The sequence below is a fragment of the Lolium perenne genome, chromosome 4, assembly GCF_019359855.2.
Source record: "Lolium perenne isolate Kyuss_39 chromosome 4, Kyuss_2.0, whole genome shotgun sequence".
NCBI classification, from domain to species: domain Eukaryota; kingdom Viridiplantae; phylum Streptophyta; class Magnoliopsida; order Poales; family Poaceae; genus Lolium; species Lolium perenne.
Window position 1 is genome coordinate 1,087,577 of NC_067247.2, and position 26,890 is coordinate 1,114,466.

Here is a 26,890-nt window from a genome sequence, read left to right on the forward strand (position 1 = left end):
GAGCTTGCGCTCATCGAACTCGGCCTTGATTCTCGCCCAATACTTCCCGTGTTTTTGGTTGGCGCCGATGATGGAGTCATGGCTCACTGTCGCCCACGACTCGCACAGACAAAGATCCTCCAAAGCCGTCCACTTGGGGCCTCGTGTGCCCGACGCCTTCTTCTTCTTTTTCTTCGTCACGCCGTCCGCGTCGACCTCCACGAGATCATCGTCACCGGCACCCTCCTCCTCTTCTTCCTCACTGCCCTCTTCGTCCTCGTCGTCGTCCTCCTCCTCCACCCCGTCCTCTTCATCCTCCTCTTCCTCAGCACCCTCAGAACCGGCACCCTCAGCACCGGCGCCCTCGAATTCGAGCGGCCCCCTGCGGCCAGTGAAAGGGTCGCTGTCCGCACCGGGTCCTGGCTCGTGCTGCTCGTACGCCGGGGAGTAGAGGTTGTTGGGGTTGAAGCCGCCGTGCGGCAGCGCATCCTAGTAGTGCGGCGACAAGTTAGGCGTCACGCACCCGGGAGTGGGGCGTCGTTGTAGAAGGCGGATGACGACGGAGAGAAGACTCCCGGAACGTACACCGGCACGTTCGTACTATATGGGCTCGCGTTGGTGGCGGCGATACACCCGGCCATTATGTGGTGGTGCTGGCGCGCCGCCAGAGCCTTCTTCTCCTGCTCCGCCGCCCTCCGCCCTTTCCGCTCCGCCGTCGCCATCTTCCGGCGCAGACAGTCTTCATGCCACTTATCATCGGTCCATCCTTCCGGCTTCTTCTTCGGGGTCGGCGCCTTCCGCGGCTTCGCGAACGGCGCTTTCGCCCCTTTCGTCGCATTGCCCGGCGGCTTCTTGGCCATCTTCTTGGGGGCTACCGGCGGCGTCATGGAATGGGGAGAAGGTAGCGGCGGCGGGTGGACGGCGGGAGGGAGAAACGAATCGGCGGGGGAAAGGAGAAATGAATCGGCGGCGAGGAAAGGAGAAATGAATTGGCGGCGGGGGAGGCCAGAAATGCGCGGTGGGATAGGCGCGATATGGCGGGAGGGGCGGGATTTGGCGGGAGTGGGAGACGATTTTTCACTGAGCCGCTGACGAGTCGGCCCCGCCACTCCCCGCCTCGCTTTTCGTTGTGTCCGGCGTCCCCGGTGCGTCCCTGTGGGACGGGGACGGGCTCGGGGCGCCGGACACCGTATCGGGCCGCACCAGACAAAAATGGGCTTTGAGGGACGCGGCTGGAACGCATTTTTTGTCCGGCGCGCCCCAAATCCCTTTGGGGGACGCTTTGGAGGACGCGGCTGGAGATGCTCTTAGATCTAGATTGGCATTTTTATGAATTTTTAAAAAAATACCGCCGGTGCCCCAGGCTCACTAGCCTGCGATAACTCGTGTTACCGCCGCCGTACCAGTCTAGCGTGCCGGTGATAAAGCGTTACCACGGGCCTGTTCCCATCGGCGTACGCTAGTGCGCTTTTTCCTAGTAGTGCAAGGGGCCCACCATGGCCCCACGAGGAGGTGGGCCCAAGGCTGCCAGACCACTAGCCCAACAAAAGCCCATGGTAAATGGGCATGTGCTCCCATGCGATGCGAAACAAGAGCGACTCTCCTCCTCTCTCATCAATGTCGCGCGCACCACCACCACCACCACTTCCTCCCTCTCCAAATTCGCTGCTAAAAAAAGTAACCTCACTCCACAATCAAAGCGAAATCTCCCCGCGACCACCGCGTCGACGATCGCTGTCGACGGACGGACGGCAATGCTGCTCGCTCGTCGGCGATTTTCCTAGGAATCCGCCCCCATTCTCCGTCGCACCGCGCGCCTGCCTGCCTGCCTGCGTGCGCGCGGTGGTGCTGCGGCCGGCATCGCTCGCATTCTACCAGCCGCGGGACGGAGTTGAGTTGATGCCGCCGGTCTCTCTCTGATCATCATCATCATCATCATCGTCGTCCCGTCGCTCAACAACAATGGTATCAATCACCCTCCCTTTTTCTTCATCTCTATTCGACTCCTTCTCCCCTGTTTCCAAATCAAGAACCGGTTCTTTCATTGCACGCGCCGAAAGCATGCATTGGGGTGGATTGGGTTCTTTACTAGACCGCGCAGATTTGGAACATCGATCAATCTGAACCGCGGCATTTGCGTGCATGCTCCAAATGTTTGCAGAAATGCCTGAATGCAACACCTTTGGGCCCTTTATTCGAGCACGAGCGGTGTTTTTGTTGAAATGCCCAGATGACATATCCAACCATGCGTATCTCAGGCATTTTCATTCGCACAACACAAATGCATACGCATGCATTTCTTTTGCCCTTAATTCATTTGGAAAATCTTCTAGGGAGTAGTTCTGAATTGCTACTGGAATGATTTCCACTATCAATGCTATAGGTTGCCCATGTCTCTAACTGTTTTTTTTTTTGGGCTGCTGCAGGCATCCAAAAGCCGCTTTGTCGTGGGCTCCCATGTCTGGGTCGAAGACTCGGACGAGGCATGGATGGACGGCTTGGTGGAGGAGGTCAATGGGGACGATCTAGTCGTAAACTGCACCTCCGGAAAGAAGGTCACCGTCAATGTCTCGAGCGCCTATCCAAAGGACACGGAATCCCCTCGTGGTGGCGTCGAGGATATGACCAGGCTGGCCTACTTACACGAACCAGGAGTGCTCCAGAACCTCAAGTCCAGATTCATGCTCAATGAAATATACGTAAGTTGAGTCTCTCAACAAATTGGCATCAGCTCGATAGACACTAGGTCATCTTGTCGGTGTACTTTCCTTCTTCTTTCATGATCTCTTCATTATCCATCATTTCATACATATTCCACCGACTACACACACACATATACATATATATCCTCTCCAACAAATACTAGTCAGTAGCGTGCTCTTCTTTTCGTGATACTGCTCATTTCCTTGCAGCTTCTCTAATGGATTAATTGTTCTTCCAGACTTATACTGGGAATATTTTAATAGCTGTAAATCCATTCCAAAGACTACCTCACCTCTATAACAACGATATGATGCGGATATATAAAGGAGCAGAATTTGGAGAGCTGAGTCCCCATCCATATGCTATCACTGACCGTGCATACAGGTCTGTTTATTATTGTCCCATTGCAGTTTTGTCTCAACATTTTGCATGCCAATCGTTAACAAGGCGTCCATACTTTCCTTCTGCCCAGACTTATGATGAATGATCGTATCAGCCAAGCAATATTAGTTAGTGGAGAGAGTGGAGCTGGTAAGACAGAAAGCACTAAAAGTCTTATGCAGTATCTTGCTTTTATGGGTGGTAAACCGAAAGCTGAAGGAAGGTCTGTGCAAGAACAAATCCTAGAGGTGCGTTCCTCAGTGGCGCTTTGGACTGTTCTTTTGGTGGTAGCACAAACAATGTTTCATTTTGGATTGATCCTAACCTCAGGCACTTCACTTTGATTAGATGCATATACCAAACAATTTTTTCCCTCTTTTTAGGGTGAAAAACTAGTAATCTATAATTGATATGGTTTTCTAACACTCTGCTTATCCAACGCAGTCCAACCCTGTGCTTGAGGCATTTGGCAATGCAAAAACAGTCAGGAATAATAATTCAAGGTAATGAGCCTAAATTTGATGCATCCTCCTTTACTTGTTGGGTGGCTATTAATTTACTTACTCAAATAAAGATCAATTCTTCTTTACACCTACCTTTCTTGATTCTACAGTCGTTTTGGAAAATTTGTTGAGATCCAGTTTGATCAGAACGGGAAGATTTCAGGAGCTGCCATAAGGACTTATCTTCTGGAAAGATCACGTGTTTGTCAAATATCTGATCCGGAAAGGAACTATCACTGTTTTTACATGTTGTGTGCTGCACCACCAGAAGTAAGAGTCTGTTCACTGTGATCTTCTGAAATTTTGTTTGTACCACACTTTTTGACAACTATTTGTTCTGTTTAACTAGTTTTCTAGCAACTTAGGCACAAAAATAGTCTACAATAACCAATAAAATAAATTCTGAACATACCCTAAATGGACTGTAAAACTGAAGAAATTTGCAATAACCTCAGAACATTCACATATAGAGGACAATTGCTGTCAGCTGAACTATACCATATGTCTTCCATGGATAAGATTTGCTTCCGCAATCTGTAAAATTGGCTTGAGCGTAATCAACTCAAGTTTTGCATACATTCTTGAAAGCAAATTTGTTTGTTAAAGATGCTGAGTTTTTAAACTAGTAGCTGTGCAGAAAACAGATTGGTGCAACTAAGACATTAAGATGTTGAGTAGTAATCGCGAAGTATCTCAGTAACACTATTAGTGATTTCCTGCATCCTTTGATGCACCTTTTGATGTTGTAGTAATCTTTTGTAAATTGGAGTGTTTTACCATAAACCATAGGTAATGTATTGTTGTTATGTGAATATGACTATCAGGTACGGGAGAAATACAAATTGGGAGAGGCTAAATCATTTCACTATCTCAACCAGTCTAATTGCATTGAACTTAATGGGATGGATGACGCTAAAGAATATGTGGAAACCAGAAGAGCTATGAGTATTGTAGGTATTAACTCTGATGAACAGGTACAACCAAGGTTTTCCAAGAAATCTTAGTACCTTAGCAGCAGAGGAACAGTATTTTTACATGCGTTTTGACATGTCTTGCAGGATGCCATATTCAAAGTTGTAGCCGCTATTCTTCATTTAGGAAATGTAGAATTTGGAGAAGGAAAGGAAGAAGATTCTTCTGCACCCAAGGATGAGAAATCTCAGTTCCATCTTAAGACAGCAGCTGAGCTTTTCATGTATTTATTTCGTTAGTGATTTCTTTTGAAATTTTACCCAAAGTTCCTTTTTTGCATCCTTTATATGAACATGCAACGGCAACATTCTGCAGGTGCGATCCACAGGGTCTTGAGGAATCTTTGTGTAAGCGTGTCATGGCAACGCGTGGAGAGAGCATCACAAAAAATTTAGATCCACGAGCTGCAGCTCTTAGTAGAGATGCATTGTCTAGGATTGTTTACTCACGTTTGTTTGATTGGTAAGTTTGCAACCATCATTTAGTGAGATTATTTTGTGTGCTTCTGTATTTTGTACTATATGTGGTGCAGACAAAATTTGTTATGAATATTGAGTTTTTTCACTGTTACAGGCTTGTAAATACAATCAATAATATAATTGGTCAAGATCCAGAATCAAAGATTTTGATTGGTGTGCTGGACATATATGGTTTTGAAAGTTTCAAGACAAACAGGTGCTTAACTGGTATGCTTTTGCATTTAATCTACTAATTTTGTCTGTATACTTATAGAAATCGCGTATGAAAGTCTTAGTAGATGGACTTCACCATTCGTGCATTATGCACTTAACATTTAAGCTTTGGAGGATAGGATAAGCTCGTTATTACGTATGCCTCAAATATGGACCATATTGAATTTGAATTAACTAAACTAGAAATGTATGCTATAAATATCAAATGATCAATAATCTAGATATGTCCAACTCGCACCAGCAGGCCAACAAATAAGAGTTTGTGCTGTTTCGTAAAAAGTTTTAACCTGGTTGGGCTGGATTTTCTGCAAAGCACAAATATATTGTTCTAATCGACACAAGTAGCCGGCTGGAACTAACACCATTACTACCACATCTCCTGGACTAGGTATTACCAAAACTGCTAAGGGGAATAATCTGTTCTGAGTGAAAACGAGGCTATATCGATATTTAGATATTGCTAACTTTATCTTTCAAGAAAATTCAAAAGGATTGTGTCTGGAAGCACTGGTTTATGTACAAGTTTCAGGGAGGCACACCACACCTCCCCCCCCCCCCCCCACACACACACACAATGCACTACATGGTTTCGTTTGCTATATGAATGGTCTTAACTGGCAGTAGATGATAGTGCAACTTCTGCATACATAACCATCTTCTATTGGCAGGTTCGAAAGAAGGTTAGTATTAAATGCTGACATTTTGATTGTTTGCAGCTTTGAGCAATTCTGTATCAATCTAACTAATGAGAAGCTCCAACAACATTTTAATCAGGTTATCAAATGAAATCTTCTTTGCCCAATGAGTTCTGTATTTAGGTTACCCCACGCCCCCACCACTTTAACATTCAGTCACTTTCTAACTGAACATGTACAATTAACAGCATGTTTTTAAGATGGAACAAGAAGAATATACGAAGGAAGAAATTGATTGGAGTTACATCCAGTTTGTTGACAATCAAGAAATTCTTGATCTCATCGAGAAGGTAAGGAAAATTCAGATTCTCTACAATGTCATCTTTATATTCAACTTGGTGCATGTTCACAAAATACAAGATACTGGTAATTCTTGATCAAGATCTTGCATCTACATTCCCCATTCAGGGTCAATTACTAGAACATTTGGAGGTGATTTGATTTATATACTTAGATGTACAGGTACTAGTCATTAGTAGCCAGTAGTCCGTATACCAGATTATATACTGGATGACAATATTTGTTGCCGTAACCGCTCGTACATGCCATATCTGCATTCGTGATTAGCAGTCTGTCCTCTGTTTATTTCCCTCCTTAGTTTCCGTTAAATATAAGAGGACAACACTATATTTGTGCATGGTACGTCTATATATCTTCTATCTGTTTTTTTGACAACTTTACCGTAGGGGAAGCCCCTATGATGTGATTTTATATATTATAAAGGCACTGTACAAAGAGGCTCACTCTGGAGCTTAGAAATACATCAAGGGGGTTGGAAGTGATCTAAAATCAACATGAATTAAACAAAAATATTATGCCGCCAATCAATAAGAGGTTGCACTAAGGCAACTTTAACTTTCTGTCTGGTTGATTGTATTTCGTGCATTCTTATTCATTTTAATATTTTTTAGCCATGATATATTGCAATAATAACCTAATTTTGTGGTTTGGTCATGTTATGCAATCTTATTTCTTGTTTCTCATCTATTTTATGCAGAAACCAGGGGGAATAATTGCTCTGTTGGATGAGACATGGTATACACAAATAGTTATAATAATATCCTTTAAAGCTTAGAGTAAAAAAAAAAGAATTAACAATTGTTTGTATTATGCTTCAGCATGTTACGGAATTCAACCCACGAAACATTTGCTGAGAAGCTATATCAAAAGTTCAAGGACAACCAGCACTTCAGCAAACCCAAATTTTCAAGATCTGATTTCACTGTTCATCATTATGCTGGAAATGTAGGTAACATAGTCTTGATGTGTATGTAAGCACTGAAATTTTTGTTCTAGTTATAAATTTTGGAGTGGTAACACTTTGGAACATATTCCTGATGTGCATGTACGCACTAAATTTTTTTTTTTCTAGTTATAAATTTTGGAGCGGTAACACTTCGGAAAATATACGTGATTAACGTGTAATTATGAATTTATGTTACATGTGATATAGTACTTAAAATATTTACCATTCTAAGATCATGTTTAAGCCCTGTTTGGAACAAACAAAAAATGTAGGAGTTTTGGAGAATAGGGTTCCTATATGAAAAAATCTTATGGTACCATTTCGACAAAGGAACACGAATCTTCGAATGTTTTGAAATTCCTATTGAATGGGCACATCTTCACCTTTACTTCCTCATATATGTCAGAGTCAATGATAGTTTGCTCGTTTGTAGTTCCAACTTATTATTAGCAAAGGTGATTACTGTAGCTACCTTCTACTCCCTCTGTTCACATATATAAGATGTTTTAGACATTTCAAAGTGAATTGGATATATACACCATAATGAGTGAATCTACATACTAAAAGTAGACTAGATACACACCAAAATGGATTAATCTACAAAAAGCTAAAACATCTTATATTACTGAGCAGAGGAAGTAGTATTTGAATACTTGGCTGTGTAAATCTTATGATGCGGAGTCTGAGGGAGTTTATCTCCTCCATTATCTGAGAAAGTATGTGAATACCAGTAGAATCATGTCCATGGTATACAGAGCTTGCTCTTATATGGATATTATGTCTTCTCTTAATAATTGGCAGTCACAGATTTGCTGAAATTTAACATATAGGGGCAAGTAATCAGTCAACTAAACAGAACAAGAGGTATGTGGTACACCTGGATAAAATATGTGTAGTTAATGTGAGCACTAAAAGGCTCCATATTAGATGGTCTGGAATGTGTCCAGGTCTACCAGTATATTAACAGCTTTTGCTGAAATCATTAATGGAAGAAAAGTACTATCCAAGTATGTTTGGGATAGCAGCAGAAAGAGCCAAAACAGGGCTTCCATAGTCGAATAATCTTGTTTAACAACTCATTAATTTTCACCCAGTAACTAAGCCAACCGTTCGTGCATTACTTCTTTTGCTTTCTTAAGTCTTTCGGCCTAGAGTCAGTTGACATTCCATGATCCTCCTAAAAAATGTGTTAACATTTGTTTGTCCATTTCTCTAGTCAGGATCCCTTATTTTACTGCTCTTCTAGTCAGTCTGTTCAATATGAATCAGCCATTTACACATTTATCATGTGCACTAAATGTATATGTCTGTCTGCTGCAGGTCACCTATCAGACAGATCTTTTCTTAGATAAAAACATAGATTACGCTGTAAATGAACATCAAGTGTTATTAAATGCTTCAAAATGTCCATTTGTTTCAAGTCTTTTTCCACCTGTTGAAGAATCAGCGAAGTCCACAAAGTTTACTTCAATAGGCTCAAGTTTCAAGGTAGAACAGTTGCTCTATTTCCGTTTTTTTCAGCTGAAAACTGTAGGGAAGGCCCTGGCAGTAAAATTTTATATAAGGGAAAAATATTACAAGAGAGGGGAGAGATGTACAAAGGGTGTAGCCCAGAAAACTACTAACTATTGCTCTATTTCTTTCATATATTTGTATGTATTGAGGCCTTTATTTTGCATGATATGCAGCAACAACTACAATCTCTATTAGAAACGCTGAGTGCAACCGAACCACACTACATCCGCTGCATAAAACCCAATAATGTTCTCAAGCCAGCAATATTTGAGAACAGTAATGTTCTCCAGCAGCTTCGTTGTGGGGTGAGACTTGTGCAACTTTATTTTATTGTGGATTCATCAAACATGCTCCTTAACCAATGATGTTCATTTAGTCAAGTTTTACCAGTTTAAATGCATATAAAATATATGTTTCGTAAGTTCTTTATTTTCAGAAGGTAAAAGCACTTAGTCCTAAACCTAAAAGCATACTTTATAATGTAGTAATAAGTCAGTACCTGTCACCGAAACTTCATTAACAAAAAAGATGCACACTTACAAATTAATGCGAGGCTCAGAAAAGGAATGCAAATAATGTACAAATAATAGCTTTCTAACGTACAAGAACTAGTCTAAGTTGGGAGATGCTATTGATCTTTCTGAACAGGGAGTTTTAGAGGCAATAAGGATAAGCTGTCTAGGATACCCCACTAGACGTACCTTCTATGAATTCGTCAATCGATTTGGGATTCTGCAACCAAAAGTTCTGAGTAAAAGGTAACTTACAATTTTTATTCAAGTATTTCGTGTTTCTATTCAATATGTTGTGAGTAATTAAGTTTCCCTTTGGCAGTCATGATGAAATTACTGCTTCAAAGATGCTTCTTGAGAAAGCCAATCTTGTAGGCTATCAGGTAATTACAGTAAGAAAGCAATGCCCCCAACAAAATGGTTTGCTAACAGATATTCCAGTAATGTAAAGCAATCACAGACTAAAAGTCAGATATTAAGTTTGACAATTTGGATTGTCAAACACTGATAAGTTGTTTCATTATTCGTGTACAAACCTCACTGTCTGATTTCGAATTTGCAGATAGGGAAAACAAAAGTGTTTCTTCGAGCTGGTCAAATGGCTGAGTTAGATGCTCTAAGAACTGAGGTTTTGGGAATCTCTGCCAAAAAAATACAAACCAAAGTTCGGTCATTTATGTCTCGCAAAAAATACGTCCAGCTGCGAATATGTGCTACACAACTCGAGGCAGTATGCAGGGGTACACATTTGTGCTTTCACTTTACTTGGAACTACCGTTCTTTCACTCTTTCCCCCCATGGAACCTGCTTTTAGCTGAGAGAGTGACTTGTGTACTTTAATTATCAAAGGAACACTTGCTAGAAAGTATTACGAAAATCTGCGAAGACAGGCAGCTGCTTTGAAAGTTCAAACCCGCTACCGTATGCGCCAAGAAAGAAATAAATATAGAGATTTGTGGTCTGCATCAACTACTATCCAATCAGGTCTACGTGGCATGGCTGCTCGCAACAAACTCCGCTTCTTCCGAAAAACAAAAGCTGCAGTGATTATTCAGGTATTCCAAATGTTTGATTCAGTCAAAGTAGATCCACCAAATGTAAGATGCAACTGTTGTTCATATATCAGATGCGTGTGCTAGATACATGTATTCAGTCTGTCAGATTTTCTATTCATCTCAGTATCTAACATGACAGTCTGATATGTTCTCTATTGCCATAAATAAATCTGCTTTCTTTTGAGCATAGTGAAATGAGGTGCTAACTTGTATGGCAGTACGATGAAACATTTGTGTTTTCATGATAACAAGACGCTAATATTAGACTATAATGCAATTTTATCATACCTAGTCTAATCTGATTTGATCTCTTGTAGAGTCAATGCCGCTGTCATTTAGCGCGCTCACGGTATGTGAGGTTAATGAAGGCCACAATCAAAACTCAGTGTGCTTGGAGAGGAAAAGTTGCCAGAAGAGAACTTCGACAACTCAAAATGGTAAGGGCCCTTATTTTGGAAGGTAAATTGGCAATGTTACCTCTGTTAGCAGACATTAAGACTAGTAAACAATGTCCATGTTACCCCTGTTGTGGATGGAAATGAACCAAATTGCCACTGTCTCTTATTCTCTTGCCTGTTCTTCTACCCAGAGAAGATCACCATGCCTGTTTCCTAGCACGGGATGTTGTATCCCACCACCAGTCTCGATTTGCATCCTCTTGCCGGCTTGTCATGCTTGTTGGTGGTCGCGGAGGCATCAGTCTCATGGTTGGCATCCACATTTGTGGTCTGATCTGCCTCAATCCGACTCATATGTTGAGCCGGATCCTTGAGAATGCCTCATCCTGCTACATGTGAGCATCTGCGCTCGCATCGTTGGGTGCACTTACTGCTGCTGGCAGCGATTTGTTAGTGGCCGTACCTAAGGACTAATCCACAATTCTATCCAAAGTCATGGCAGTTTCTGCCCAAATGCTGACCCTTATAACCTTAATTCGCACTAACAAGATCAATGAACACTCTCAAATAGCAAGAACAAGAGGTGAACATACATTTTATGACCATGGTAGTAATGCAACTGCAATCTTGTATTGTCAAAAATATTCTTTATCTTCTTACAAAAATAAGTATATTATTAGGCTACCACCCAGTTTGCTGGGAAAAGTTTTGGACACCACCCAACTACAGTGGCCTTGCATTCTATTCCTCGATCACAAATCAGAGCCAATCACTGGGTTTACTAGAATTCTAACTGGTTCAACTATCAAGGTCCATTTTAATTTCGTTGACGCGTGGCCACTTTTTCATTACTTTCAGGCTGCAAAGGAAACTGGTGCTCTACAGGCTGCGAAGAGTAAATTAGAGAAAGAAGTTGAGGAGCTTACTTGGCGGTTACAATTGGAGAAACGCATCAGGGTAAACACACTAACCATTCCACTATTTTCTGACTATCTTGTATTCAATGAAACACGGAGAAGGAAAATGAATAGACACCAAGAACAAAATCTTGCAGATATTGCATCAAAAGTTTGCACACTTCCATGGCTGACATTGCTAATATGTAGGGGATTGTTGTGTATCTCTTAACATTACAAAGGGAACTTTTGTGATTTTGTAATTACATATGCATATTTTTGTACTTGCAGTCCGATATGGAAGAAGCAAAGACTCAAGAAATAAAGAAGCTCCAGTTACAGTTGCAGGAATCACAACAGCAAGTCAAGGACACAAAAGAATCTTTGAAAAAGGAACAGGAAATTGCCAAGGCAGCATCAGAGAAAGCTGCTTTAGTGCCTGAGATCCGTGTTGATGCAACTCGAGTCAATGAGCTCACTGCTGATAATGAGAAGCTCAAGGTATTAACGTACATAAATATGAACACATACAAAATAAGATGCGATAAGAAATCTAGCATCCGAACTTGTGTTGTACTACTGAATCAGTGAACTCTCCATGTCCTTTCAAAGTAATGAATTTCTTAATTAATTATTAGCAGCTCCCAAGCTTAAATCATTTGCTCTCAAATGGCCAATCCATAAAAGGATGTGCATAACAGGAATACACTTGTTATCAGTTTATTCTTTTGTAGCCCAGAAGAGTAACACTATGATACTCTTTTGAGTTACAGACACTGGTGACCTCTCTTGAGACAAAAATTCAGGAAACAGAACAGAGGTTTGAAGAAACGGACAAACTCAGAGAAGAGTGGCTTAAGAAAGCTACGGATGCAGAGTCACAGATAAATGAACTAAAGAGCACAATGCAAAGGTTCTCTTTGTTTGTCTCTAATATAAACTCGTGATGTTGGTAAATGCTATCCCTTAGTAGCCAAACTATCTCATGTTAATGATTGCAATTATTTCCACAATCAGCCTTCGAGAAAAGTTCACTAGTGTGGAAGCGGAAAATAATGCTCTCCGGCAACAGGCTTTGAAAGCAAGACATGACAATGTAGCTGTGCTTAACATGCATCGAAAATCTGTAATCTCTCTCTCTCTCTCTCTCTCTCTCTCTCTCTCTCTCACACACACACACACACACACTATCATCCTATACTTATATAACCCGCTTATGCTTCTGAGTATTTGTAACTGTGCAGAACTTGGCTAACGGCAGCCTACCTGGAGACGAACAGGTTTGGAACATCGATCTTATACTGTTTGTTGACAATGTCTTAGATTTTGTTTACATAACCTAACGGAATCGTCCCTCCAGACACCCCATGGCACACCTATGGAATTTGGAAGGAGATCTTTGATTGAGAGACAACAGGTATTTTACTTGGGCTGATATTCAATGATTAGAAGCATTTGGTGAATTTCTGAGAAACAAATTAAACTATGATTGGTCGTACCTTTTCCTTACAGGAGAGTGTGGAAACACTGATAAACTGTGTCGTTGAAAACATTGGATTTAGTGATGGAAAACCAGTCGCTGCAGTAACCATATACAAATGCCTTCTTCATTGGAGAACTTTTGAAGCTGAAAGAACAAATGTTTTTGACCGGCTTATACAAATTTTTAGTTCAGCAATGCAGGTATTTCATTCTAGTTTTCCAAGCCCCAAATGATTCTTGTATTTGTTTTCATTCTAATATTTACTTAGTTATTATCATTGTGTGATCTTGCCCTTATTTCCCTTTTGCAAATCTGCACGACTTATATCACAGAAACAAGACAGCAATGCCGATCTCGCGTACTGGTTGTCAAATTCATCTTCATTGTTGATTATACTACAAAAGAGTCTGAAACCTGCTGGCTCAGGTATAACAACACCACTGAAAAGGACAACGACTCAGACGTCTTTCCTCGGGAGGATGGTATGTGATATATGTATTTTTCTCGAACACGCATAAATTGTACCCCCTCCGATCCAAAATAAGTATCGGTGATTAAACTTTGTAGTAGATTAGTACAAAATCTCCGACACTTGTTATGGATCGGAGAGAGTATATCATTTTGTATTAGAAGGAGCACATTGAAAGGACACAAGGATACATCCAAACAAGGAGAACCAGAAAAGCAAAAAGAGGAACAGAAAAAGAAAAAAAACAAAAAGAAGGAATAACCAAAGCTATCAACCTAACTAATTAGCTAGCTAAAAGGCTCTAGACGATTTATGCATCAGGAGGATTAGCATGGTTATATGTTTTGTTTGATGATCTGTTTATCATTATAGTACTCAACTATGGACATATGCCACTAGTTGTGAAAGCACCCATCATGAGCTCCTATCTTTTGAGCCTTAATCTTAAAAATATTAAATATAACAAGCTGTGGTACCACTGGTATTAGGAATGTAATAAGCCATTAAGGATTAGAAGTACCAACCTTGTGGATCATGCAGGTATTTTCACTCTGAGAATTTTGGATAAGGGTGCAATTTGGGAATTTTGCACTTCGTAAACGTAAAACAGAAACAAGAACGATTTGAAATTTTATGCTTGATACATTTGGACCATTTAAATTAAATTTCATATCTCCTGTAGTTAATTTATAACAAAATCTCCTTTTTGCATAATAATTAAACAAGGGTTCTCTGAGTGCTAGCCAATGTAACTTTTCAAAATTTTACGATACGCAACCTGAGGTTATCTTGACTCGCTTCTTTTCAATTGGTGTTATATCATCCATAGGTATTCCGTGCTTCAAGCATTACTGTTGATATGGATCTCGTGCGCCAAGTTGAGGGCAAGTATCCCGCATTTCTTTTTAAGCAGCAGCTTTCAGCTTTTGTGGAAGGCTTATACGGAATGATCCGTGACAATGTGAAGAGAGAAGTATCTTCAGTACTCTCACTTGTTATTCAGGTTACCCCATCTATCACGAGTCCTCAGGTTAAATATCATTTCATACTTTAGAAGATTCTTGCTGGATTAATATAAGTGTTTTAGAATAAGTTTGAGACATCTAAGCAACCTTGATGCACAAACTACGGTAGCAAGTAGAAATACAAGAATACTCACATCTGCCAATTCTTGCTAGTTCCTTTCAGTTGGCCTTTTGGCCTAGTACTTCATTACCTTCAAGTAAATGAGAACAATTTTTTTTTCTATCATGAGTACTGATTAGGCTGTTATTTATTTTTATTCTGAACCTGCCTTCAGTTGTGGCAATAAGTTTTTGTTGCTGGTCTAATGCTCATTTATGTATCCCTATTGCTACTTAAGGCACCAAGAACTGCCAAGGCTGGTTTGATAACAGATCAAGATAGCTATTGGCAAGCGATAGTCAAACATTTGAATGATCTCTTGAAAACATTGCAAGAAAATTGTGTAAGTTAACACCTTTAAGTCTATCGTGTGATTTGGTTGCATGGTGTTCTGACTTCTGGTCATTATGCTGATATTTCAGGTCCCAGCAATATTTGCTCGGAAAATCTTTATACAGATTTTTGCATTCATCAACGCTCAACTCTTCAACAGGTAACTTCCTTTGTGCTTAGACTCCCTAGTTACTAGTTCCTCTGCTGTTGATTTCCCAGTTAATAGTTCCCCCTTCTGGTACTATGTGCTAGCCTTCTTGTACGGCGGGAGTGCTGTTCTTTCAGCAACGGAGAATATGTGAAACAAGGACTGGAAGAACTGGAGGCGTGGTGCACACAAGCCAAGCCAGAGGTAGATATATATATATACATATGATTTTTCTATTCCTTCTAAAACCACACACTTCGTAATATGATTAGATGCTTATGAGCAACATTTTTTCCTTTAACTTTCTCCACCTTCTGTCTAACCGATAAATACAGTACGCAGGAACTGCATGGGATGAGCTTAAGCACATTAGCCAGGCTGTTGGTTTCCTGGTATGTAACCGTAAACTTTAGCATGTAATTTCTGTTTTGGTATGGATTCTCGTCAGTTTTATTTGGTAATGCTATACCTTTTTTGTGCTGTGATGCAGGTCATTTTCAAAAAATTCAGGATATCATATGATGAAATAATCAGTGATCTCTGCCCAGTAAGACCTTTCACTCCGTAGAGAGGCTGCAGGAATCTTCAATAGAAGTAGTTACACATCTAATTATTTTTGCTATATTGCAGATGTTGAGTGTCCAGCAACTTTACAGGATATCCACACAGTATTGGGATGACAAATATAATACTGAAAGTGTATCCGAGGAGGTAAGTACCAAATCTATGATTACAGATCCATGTAAATTCACATGGCTAATTGAGCACCTTACCCTGTTTGGAACGAGCTTCACATGAGCGATATATGGTTCCCTTCATGATTTGCTAAGCCAGGTTTTCAGAATTGATTCATTCATTGATTACAGGTCCTTAATGAAATGAAAACACTGGTGAACGAAGCATCTGGCCAGGCCAACTCAGGCAATACCTATTTACTAGATGAAGAAACAAGGTACGATGAGTATCTACATATGTTCTTATTTGAAGTAAAACTCGTGGTGGAACACATTTGATGATATTTGATTTTGAATGCTCTGTGTGCAGCATGCCGTTGTCGCTCGAGGAGATAGCCAGTTCTATGGATGCCAAGGAATTCCAGAACGTGGTTCCACCGCAGGAACTCCTTGAGAACGCGGCGTTCCAGTTCTTGAAGAGCTGAAGAGTTCCGCGTGAGAGCAGAAGACGTGCAGTAGCCTCCTGAGGATAGGATGTTTGTAAATTGTCAGTAATATAGGTGTTTTCGTTCTTTCCACTCCCCCAGCTGGGGCTTGTAGATTATTCGATTTTCATAGTCATAGGCTGGTTGGTGTAAGATCTCATAGTTTTTTTTATGGCTGCCGGCTGGGTTGGGAAGAGCACATGGCAGGCAGGAGGTCATTCACAAATCCATTCTTTCTAGTCAAGTTAGATATACCGCATATATATGTAATATAGTATCCGCACATCCATTCGTGTAGCCAATGTATGTAAAGAGTGGTGTTTTGGCTCATGAGTATATGCTCTTTTTATTTTGAAATGCATCTTAGACACATTTTAAAATGTTAAAAAGTTTCAAACTAAAAATTCGCGCATACATCTTCTCGTGCTACGTGCCTACAAAGTTGTCTCATGAAAAATTTACCTATTGTGTGGCTTGTGGAAAAAAGAAAAAATTTGTTGGTACAAATAAGGCTTTTCACAAGATAAATTGTCTTTTTTTTACATAGACCACAAAAAATATAGTTTTTTCGCAAAACTTGATGATCCCCATATATTGTGAAGATATACATGTAGAATTTTTTGTCAATTTTTTTTGACACTTCGAAATATGTTATTTTGGTAGAGGGAGCATATGCACCTGGGGCCCGAATTGAATTTCTGATGTATAGATATATATATCAAATATGTATCGAAATCCACAACAGTCCACTCTTTGTAGCCAAGGTTTGATGCCCCCTGTTTGATCAATGAGAATCACATACTACGGGGTTTGATGCCCCCTGTTTGATCATCCATATCAATCCTAATTATCCTACCACATTGACTTAATTTTAGACAAACTTCCAATCATGTGAAATGTATACATTTTAATGTCTTATTTGGTACTATCTTTAGAGCAACTATAGCAGATGGCCTAAATTTTGGCCCTCTAAAAAGGGTTTACAGGCTCCTCTAAACCGTTTTTCACAGGTTCTGTGCAAAGTCAGGCTCCTCTAAACTGTTTTTTTGTTGTCTGTTTCCTTTTTTACCTTTTCTTTTTCGGTTTTATTTTCAACTTTCTTTTTTGGTTTTCCTTTTACAGCATTTCATGATTTGAATTTTTTAGATATAGAAAATATTCAAATGTGTTCACATTTTTAAGTTTTGTTCAGATTTTATAATTTGTTCAGATGTAAAAATGTTCAGATTTTGAAATTTTCTCAGATTGAAAGATGTTCAGATTATGAAGTTCATTCAGATTTAAAAATATATACATTTGAAACTTGTTCAAATATGAAATTTGATCAATTTTACTTTTTCATATTTAAATTTGTTCAGATTGGAAAATGTTCATTTTTGAAAAATGTTCATACTTTTAAAAATTAAATTCTGAAAAATGTTGAGATAAAAAATGTTCAGATCTTTGATTTCCTATAGTTTTAAAATAATCAAAGTTTGAAAATTTCAAAAAAGAAATACAAAGAAGAAAAATCTAAAAAGGGAAACGAGCATATAGGCCCTCCCGTGAAACAACTTCGTGGGCTGCCAAACATGCCCTTTAAGTCCCAACACATCACCCATAGAGCTCATTGCTGGACATCCTCCGAGAATCTCGAGCCGAAAGAGAAAAAATGAGCAAAAGTTGGGAAAAGATTTCCTTTTGCTCCTCTAACGCACCTAACCGAAATGACAAAACAGTTAGAGGACCAAAAAATTTAGGAGTTGGCCTGCACAGCGAGTATTTTGCTCGACTGCCACGAGCAAAAAAGATGCTTCTCCCCTACCCGTTCATAAATGCACCGTTGCGCTGCCGCCTTCAAGCTTGACGACATGTTGCTACCTCCATGAGTCCCCGTAGGCTCCGCCGCCTCTCCCTCTCCACTATGTGTTGCCGCCACTTGCTCCTGTCATCGTCATCGGGCCACGCAACCTAGGGTTTTCGTGTACAAATCGACTGCCATCGTCGCCGAATTTGATGAAGCAGGGCCGCCGGCACCGTCACGTTTCAGTCGGATCTTCTCCGCTTGCGGTATGGCTTCCTCCTTTGCGCGGTCATATCTTACCGACTTAGGGTTGGCATCGTCTCCGGCAAGCATATCCTTAATGAAGATTGCGGTGGAGTTGCCCATCCACACGCGCAAGGTGTCACCGTTGGGGTATCGACATCGTCAACCGAGTCTTCTTCTTCACCACTGCAACGAGGTGAATTTTTCCTTTTTATTTGGAAGCTGCGGTGACCCAGCATACCACTACATGTTGTAGTAGCAAGTCACTGATATAACACAAGTGAAACACCGTTCCACTCATGAATGGTGTTTGTTATCCAACAAGAGAGTGTTAGAGAGTAGCATTTATTGATTCAATTATGTGATCATTGTCGAGAGTGTCCACTAGTGAAAGTACGATCCCTAGGCCTTGTTTCTAAGCATTGAAACACCGTTTCCAACAAGTTCTGCTACATGTTTGCTTGCTGCCATTTTTATTTCAGATTGCAATTACTACTTATAATCATCCATATTAGTTGTATTTCACTATCTCTTCGCCGAACTAGTGCACCTATACATCTGACATGTGTATTAGGTGTGTTGGGGACACAAGAGACTTCTTGTATCTTAATTGCAGGGTTGCTTGAGAGGGATATCTTTGACCTCTACCTCCCTGAGTTCGATAAATCTTGGGTGATTCACTTAAGGGAAACTTGCTGCTGTTCTACAAACCTCTGCTCTTGGAGGCCCAACACTATCTACAGGAATAGAAGCGTGCGTAGACATCAAGTTATTTTCTGGCGCCATTGCCGGGAGGTAAGGTAAAAGGTATTCACATCCTCCGACTACTAAGCTATTTTCTAGCACTGTTGCCGGTGTGTGAGTGCTCGAAGTTATTTCCTTTAGATTCTGCAATTGCATCTTTTTGTTTCTTGTTTTTATTTCACTAGTTAGGCTTAATAGAAAACAACAAAAAAATTAGAGATCTTTATGAAATTTATCTTGAGTTAGGACATGAGCTGTTTGAAGAGAAAATTAAAAAACCTATGGAACTTTATATGCATGCTAATGGCAATGTTATTAGTATGAATGCTTTGAACACCATTGTTGCTAATGCTATGGAAAATTCTAAGCTTGGGGAAGCTGGTTTTGATGAGCATGATATTTTTAGTCTCCCAAGCATGGAGGAGAAAATTTACTTTGATGATACATTGCCTCCCATTTACGATGATTATAATGATAGTGGTATTTTTGTGCCACCTACTATGGAGGATAAAGTTTATTATGATTATACTATGCCTCCTATATTTGATGATTATGGTGATGAGAATAGTAATGATAGCTACTTTATTGAATTTGCTCCCACTACAATTAATAAGAATGACTTTGCTTATGTTGGGAGTAGTAATTATTTTGTGCATGAGACTCATGATACGAATGCTTTATGTGATAGTTATATTGTTGAGTTTGTTCATGATGCTACTGGAAATTATTATGAGAGAGGAAAATATGGTTGTAGAAATTTTCATGGTACTAAAACACCTCTCTACATGCTGAAAATTTTGAAGTTACTCGTGTTTTATCTTCCTATGTTTGTCACTTTGTTCTACATGAATTTATTTGTGTACAATATTCCTTTTCATAGGATGTGGGTTAGACTTAAAAGTGTTTCTTATTTGCTTTTGATGCTCTCTTTTGCTTCAACTCTTATTGCTTGCGAGAACATCATTAAAATTACTGAGCCCATCTTAATGGCTATAAAGAAAGCACTTCTTGGGAGATAACCCATGTTTTTATTTTGCTATTGTTTTGTTGTGTCTTGGAAGTTGTTACTACTGTATCAACCTCTCCTTATCTTTATTTTATTGCATTGTTGTGCCAAGTAAAGTCTTTGATATTAAAGTTGATACTAGATTTGGATTGCTGCGCAGAAACAGATTTTTAGCTGTCACGAATTTGAGTTAATCTCTCTGTAGGAGAGTCTATAAAATCTGCAAAAATTCATGAGTAATCCTAAGATATGTACACAACTTTCATTCAATTTGAGCTTTTTCATCTGAGCAAGTTAAGTGCCTTGAAAAAATTTGTCTTTACGGACTGTTCTGTTTTGACAGATTCTGCCTTTTATTTCACACTGCCTCCTTTACTGTGTTTGAGTGGATTTCTTTGCTCCATTAAATTTCAGTAACCTTAGGTAATGTCCAGAAGTGTTGGGAATGATTGTGTCCTCTCTGAACATGTGAGTTTTTGATTATGCACTACCCTCTAATGAGATTGTTTTGAGTTTGGTGTGGAGGAAGTTTTCAAGGATCAAGAGAGGAGGATGATATATTGATATGATATGATCAAGAAGAGTGAAAAGTCTAAGCTTGGGGATACCCCCGTGGTTCATCCCTGCATATTTCAAGAAGACTCAAGCATCTAAGCTTGGGGATGCCCAAGGCATCCCCTTCTTCATCAACAACTTATCAGGTCCCCTCTAGTGAAACTATATTTTTATTCCGTCACATCTTAATTATGTGCTTTACACTACTAGGAAAAGGGCTATAGCTGCACGGAAAAGTGCCGGCGCACCATCATTGACGCGCGCCGGTGGTAAATACCGCCAGCGAGCCAAATTAGGCCGCGCCGGTGAAGAACCTATACTGCCGGCGCACAAAAAAAATTAGTTCGCCGGGGATAAAATTCGAAGAGGTCTGGCCGGAAGAAAAAATCTGGGCACCTTACGCCCGGCGCACCTCTATGGTGGTGCGCCGGTGGTAGACAATTGACCACCAGCGCACCACCATAGAGGTGCGCCGGGGGTAAGGTGCCTAGATTTTTCTCTTCACCCCCCCCCCCCAGGAATCGCCTTTTCAGTTTTTGAAAAAATAAAAGAAAATGATAGAAAATTCAAAAAATAAAATCCTTTGAACTGCCCATGTATTATGTAATCTAGCTTTCATCAAAATTTGAAAAAATGAATTTCGATATATTATGCAAAATGGCGTCATCTTTCGGTAAAACGGGTTTTCTGGTTGCATACGACCTCCGATGAAAAACTTTTTTATATCAAAATCGATCTACTCGAAATTTCCTATTCGAATTCAACGGCCTATGGCCTTTTGGACAAAAAATGGATTCGCCAATTGGAAAACAGAAACAGGACTTTTTTCAGGTTTTAGATTTTGAGGAAGAAAATTAAAAAATACCCCCGGCGCACCGCCATATAGGTGCGCCGGCAGTAACTTAGGCTATATATGCCAAACTAGCCCGATGCACCTTCTCTCTCTTCCATTTCCCCATCTTCTCTTTCACTTCTCCTCCTCCTCCTCTCTTCCTCCCTCCGGCCACCTTCTCTTCTCCTCCATTTTCCCCCTCTCCTACCTTTTTACCCCTCTAATCCCTCCCTCCGGCGAGCACCTCCTTAAGCTACTCACCGGAGCACCTCCTCAAGCTACTCCCCACAGCACCTCCTCAAGCTATCTCACCGGAGCACCTCCTCAAGCTACTCACCGGTGAGCACCTCCTCAAGCATCTCGCTGGCGAGCCCCTCCTCAAGCATCACCTCCTCTCACCCCTGGTCCGGCCACCTCCTCTCACCCCGATGATCACCGACGACCACACCGGCGACCACTTCTTCTTTGTAAGCAGATGACCACGGTGGCGGCGGTACATCTCCAAGGCACGACCTAGAACTTGACCTACGACCTAGAACGCGACCGACCTAGATCTAGATCTAGATCTGCTTTTTTAGAATCCTAGAAAACATACCGCCGGTGCACTAGGCTGGTGCGCCGGTGATAAATCGAGTTACCACCGGCGAGCAAGATGGTGCGCCGGCAATAAGCCTTTATCACTGGCCCGTTCGCACCGGCGAGCGCTGGTCCGCCGGCAGTAGTGCTTTTTGGTGCGCCGGCAGTAAGCCTTTTCCTAGTAGTGTTACTTGGAGCATCTGTGTGCTTTTATTTTCGTTTTGTTATTTTCATTCTCTGAAGAAATTGGATCCTAGCAATCCTTGTGTGGGAGAGAGACACGCTCCGCTTTTTCATATGAACACTTGTGTTCTTCGTTTTACTTTTAATGTTCATGGCAAAAGTTAAAAGCTGCTGCATTTATTGCTATTTGGTTGGAAACAGAAAATGCTTCATGTGGTAATTGGTATATTATCTTGAATAATTTGATACTTGGCAATTGTTTTGAGCTCTCAAATAGATCATGTTTAAGCTCTTGCATCATGTAGTTTGAACCTATTAGTGGAGAATTACTGTAGAGCTTGCTGAAATTTGGTTTGCATGATTGGTCTCTCTAAAGTCTAGATATTTTCTGGTAAAAGTGTTTGAACAACAAGGAAGACAGTGTAGAGTCTTATAATGCTTGCAATATATTCTTATGTAAGTTTTCGAAAGCACACTCGTCATTCTCAGACCACCTGTACCGGTTCATACTTGTGTTTGCTTCAAACAACCTTGCTAGCCAAAGCCTTGTACTGAGAGCGAATGCTTCTCGTGCATCCAAAACCTTGAGCCAAAACTTATGCCATTTGTGTCCACCATAACTACCTACTATGTGGTATTTCTCTGCCATTCCAAGTAAATTGCTTGCGTGCTACCTTTAAAATTTCATTCCTTGTCTTTGCAATATATAGCTCATGGGAAAGTAGCTTAAAAACTATTGTGGTAAAGAATATGTTGCTTATGTATCTTATTTCTTATAAGTTGATTGTTGAGCGATAACCATGTTTCTGGGGACGCCATCAACTGTTACACTATTTGTTGAATATCATGTGAGTTGCTATGCATGTTCGTCTTGTCTGAAGTAAGGGTGATTTGCCATGTGTTGAATGGTTTGAGTATGCATATTGTTAGAGAACAACATTGGGCCGCCAACCAAAGCCATGTATCATGGTGGAAGTTTCAGTTTGGACATTAATCCTCAATCTCTTATGAGAATATTATCTGTTGTTGAATGCTTAAGCATTAGAGAGGAGTCCATTATCTGTTTTCTATGTTGTCCCGGTATGGATGTCCTCAAGTTGAGATTTATCAAAATTGAGAAATCAAATGCGATCTATCTCCTTGGACCTTTGTACAGGTGGCATAGAGGTACCCCTTTGTGACACTTGGTTGAAACATATGTAATGCAATGATAATCCATGGAAATCCGAGCTAATTAGGACAAGGTGCGAGCACTATTGGTATTCGATGCATGAGGCTTGCAACTTATAGGATGTTTTATGCATAACACATATGAATTATTACTACCGTTGACAAAATTGTTTCCATGTTTTCAAAATAAAAGCTCTAGCACATGAGTAATACCTGCCTTCCCTCTGCAAAGGGCCTTTCTTTTACTTTATGTTGAGTCAGTTTACCTACTTCTTTCTATCTTAAAAGCAAACACTTGTGTCAACTGTGTGCATTGATTCTTACATGCTTGCTTATTGCACTCATCATATTACTTTGTGTTGACAATTATCCATGAGATATACATGTTGAAGTTGAAAGCAACTGCTGAAACTTATATCTTCCTTTGTGTTGCTTCAAAACCTTCTATTAAGAATTTATTGCTTTATGAGTTAACTCTTATGCAAGACTTATTGATGCTTGTCTTGAAAGTACTATTCATGAAAAGTATTTGCTATATGATTCAGTTGTTTAGTCAGTATCTTTACCATTGCTTTGGATCACTTCATTCATCTCATATGCTTTACAATAGTATTGATCAAGATTATGATAGTAGCATGTCACTTCAGAAATTATCCATTTTATCGTTTACCTACTCGAGGGCGAGTAGGAACTAAGCTTGGGGATGATTGATACGTCTCCAGCGTATCTATAATTTCTTATGTTCCATGCTAGTTTTATGATAATACCTACATGTTTTATTCATACTTTATATCATTTTGATGCATTTTTCGGAACTAACCTATTAACAAGATGCCGAAGTGCCAGTTCCTGTTTTCTGCTGTTTTTGGTTTCAGAAATTCTACACAGGAAATATTCTCGGAATTGGACGAAACAAAAGGCCACGTTCCTATTTTTCCAGGGGCTTCACGGAGTCCGAAGGAGAGACGAAGAGGGGCCACGAGGAGCCCACACCATAGGGGGCGCGGGCCACCCCTTGGCCGCGCCGCCAGGTGGGGACCCCACCTAGGGACTCCTCCGACTCCGCCCTTTCGCCTATATATTCTATCCGTCGCGAAAACCCTAACAGACCCGACGATATTCCACGAAGACTTCCGTAGCCGCCGCCATCGCGAAGACAAGTTTCGGGGGACAGAATCTCTTTTCTGGCACGCCGCCGGGACGGGGAAGTGCCCCCGGAAGTCATCTCCATCGACTCCATTGCCATCTTTGTCGCCGTTGCTGTCTCCCATGATGAGGAGGGAGTAGTTCTCCCCCGAGGCTGAGGGCTCTACCGGTAGCTATGTGGTTCATCTCTCTCTCCCATGGTGTGATCTTTATGTGATCATGAGCTTGGTATCACTATTAATCTATGTGCTACTCTTGTGATGTTATTAAAGTAGTCTATTCCTCCTCCATGATGTAAAGTTGACAGTGTGTGCATCATGTAGTACTTGGCGTAGGTTATGATTGTAATCTCTTGTAGATTATGAAGTTAACTATTACTATGATAGTATTGATGTGATCAATTCCCCCTTTCATAGCTATTGGTGACAGTGTGTATGCTATGTTAGTACTCGGTCTAAATTGCAACGGTCTATTATGCACTCTAGAGGTTACTTTAATATGAACTCCGGACGTTGTGGAGCTTGTTTACTCCGGCTTGAGGTGTGCTTCTGTAGCCCTACACAATGAATGGTGTTTGTTATCCAACAAGAGAGTGTTAGAGAGTAGCATTTATTTATTCAATTATGTGATCATTGTCGAGAGTGTCCACTAGTGAAGTACGATCCCTAGGCCTTGTTTCTAAGCATTGAAACACCGTTTCCAACAAGTTCTGCTACATGTTTGCTTGCTGCCATTTTTATTTTAGATTGCAATTACTACTTATAATCATCCATATTAGTTGTATGTCACTATCTCTTCGCCGAACTAGTGCACCTATACATCTGACAAGTGTATTAGGTGTGTTGGGGACACAAGAGACTTCTTGTATCTTAATTGCAGGGCTGCTTGCTTGAGAGGGATATCTTTGACCTCTACCTCCCTGAGTTCGATAAACCTTGGGTGATTCACTTAAGGGAAACTTGCTGCTGTTCTACAAATCTCTGCTCTTGGAGGCCCAACACTGTCTACAGGAATAGAAGCGTGCGTAGACATCAACATCCTAGGGCTCTACTCAAAATATGATGATATGATCTTGTAAATATATGGTCTGCCTAGGAATTCTACCTTGCTATATTTTGTAGCTTATTTTTCAACAAATTTGATATGGATGGTCTAAAGGTTTTGGTTTCCTTGTAGCATGGTACTAGATGATCAAATGGATGAAGGGTCTGGCTCGTTTTATAGGTCTGGACAAGCTCTAATATCATGACACATAGTTGGAGGACTTGTTTTGGTTTGATGAGTAAGATGCTTGGTTGTCATGCATGCCCTCATCCACAGCAATCCTTTGAACACGAGGTGGCATAGCTTGAGATGCAAGTCATGTAGATATTTTTATCCTATATGGCATGTATATTATCCTCTCATATGATTTATTTTTGGATATCCAAGCAGCATTTGTATCTTAATGTCATGTGAATACTTTTATACTTGTGAATAATGCACCATATCATATATGATTGGATTTATATTATAATATTGGTCAATATTTCAAAATTGAAGGTTATTCCTTAATTTTGGATAGTTTGTGTTTGATTCCACCAAGACATGATCATATGAGTTTCAAAATACTCATAGTTAGTTTTATTCAAATAGTTTGAACTATAATTCGTAATGTAAACAGATTTAGTTGTATGATATTCCATATATTTATTAAGTTATGATTTAAATAAGAATGAGTGGCTTTTATGCACTATAGACCTTGTGGTTTACCATATTTGGTAATAAGTTTAGGAGTGAATTAAATTAAACACAAAGGTAGTTGCTAAATTTTAAGTATTAATAAGTTAGAGTTTAATTCTTAGAGAATGTGTTGTTGTAATAGTTCTAGTTCTTTTTGATCCAACATATGGATCAAATTATGTCTACCTAAAACAAGGGTTTAGCAAAGGTCACATTGAGACTTGATGAGTTTTATTTGAAAGCGCGAAAATTCCCTGAATTTTCTATGCATGAATGCAATGCACACATGTAACATCCCAAGTTTTCAATAAAAGGAACAAGAGAGAGATTCCAAGTATCCAAAAATTTGAGCCAACAAAAACTTTTTCTCATCATATAGGACTATGCATATAGATCACCTTATTAATTATTTGAGTGTGCCTTTTCCATGATGCTTGCTTATGTGTTTACAATTACTCTAAAACCCTAACAATGATCACTTGATCATCCAAAGTCAAAGAAAAAGAAAATAGAAAAGAAATTATAAAAATCAATTCCACACACACATATGGCCTATGCCATTTTTGCAAAACCTTAACCTAGACCATTTTGGTTTGCACCATTAGTTGTAAATGGATACTAAACACTTATTAACACTTTTGGAAACAATCAAACTCAATTCAAACC

General features: G+C 40.2%; 1 protein-coding gene across 2 annotated transcripts; it reads left to right on the top strand.

The window, feature by feature from the left end:
- The first annotated feature begins 1,585 nt into the window (after positions 1-1,585).
- Positions 1,586-16,621, top strand: LOC127349345 (myosin-6). Of its 2 annotated transcripts, none has more exons than XM_051375074.2 (38): positions 1,586-1,944; positions 2,406-2,678; positions 2,921-3,066; positions 3,155-3,311; positions 3,508-3,566; positions 3,677-3,836; positions 4,391-4,540; positions 4,625-4,761; positions 4,854-5,000; positions 5,112-5,213; positions 5,947-6,004; positions 6,114-6,215; positions 6,923-6,960; positions 7,044-7,170; positions 8,492-8,659; positions 8,860-8,991; positions 9,335-9,444; positions 9,521-9,581; positions 9,761-9,938; positions 10,048-10,253; positions 10,571-10,690; positions 11,510-11,608; positions 11,839-12,048; positions 12,321-12,460; positions 12,565-12,673; positions 12,792-12,827; positions 12,908-12,964; positions 13,060-13,230; positions 13,363-13,512; positions 14,329-14,529; positions 14,863-14,967; positions 15,047-15,117; positions 15,210-15,309; positions 15,441-15,497; positions 15,596-15,652; positions 15,736-15,816; positions 15,972-16,057; positions 16,150-16,621. In XM_051375074.2, the coding sequence occupies exons 1-38, from the start codon at positions 1,942-1,944 to the stop codon at positions 16,262-16,264; spliced, it is 4,479 nt and encodes a 1,492-aa protein (XP_051231034.1). In that variant the 5' UTR covers positions 1,586-1,941; the 3' UTR covers positions 16,265-16,621. The 2 variants fall into 2 exon arrangements, with proteins under 2 accessions (XP_051231034.1, XP_051231035.1); XM_051375075.2 differs by having other exon boundaries at positions 1,587-1,944; positions 14,329-14,502.
- Positions 16,622-26,890: the final 10,269 nt, after the last annotated feature.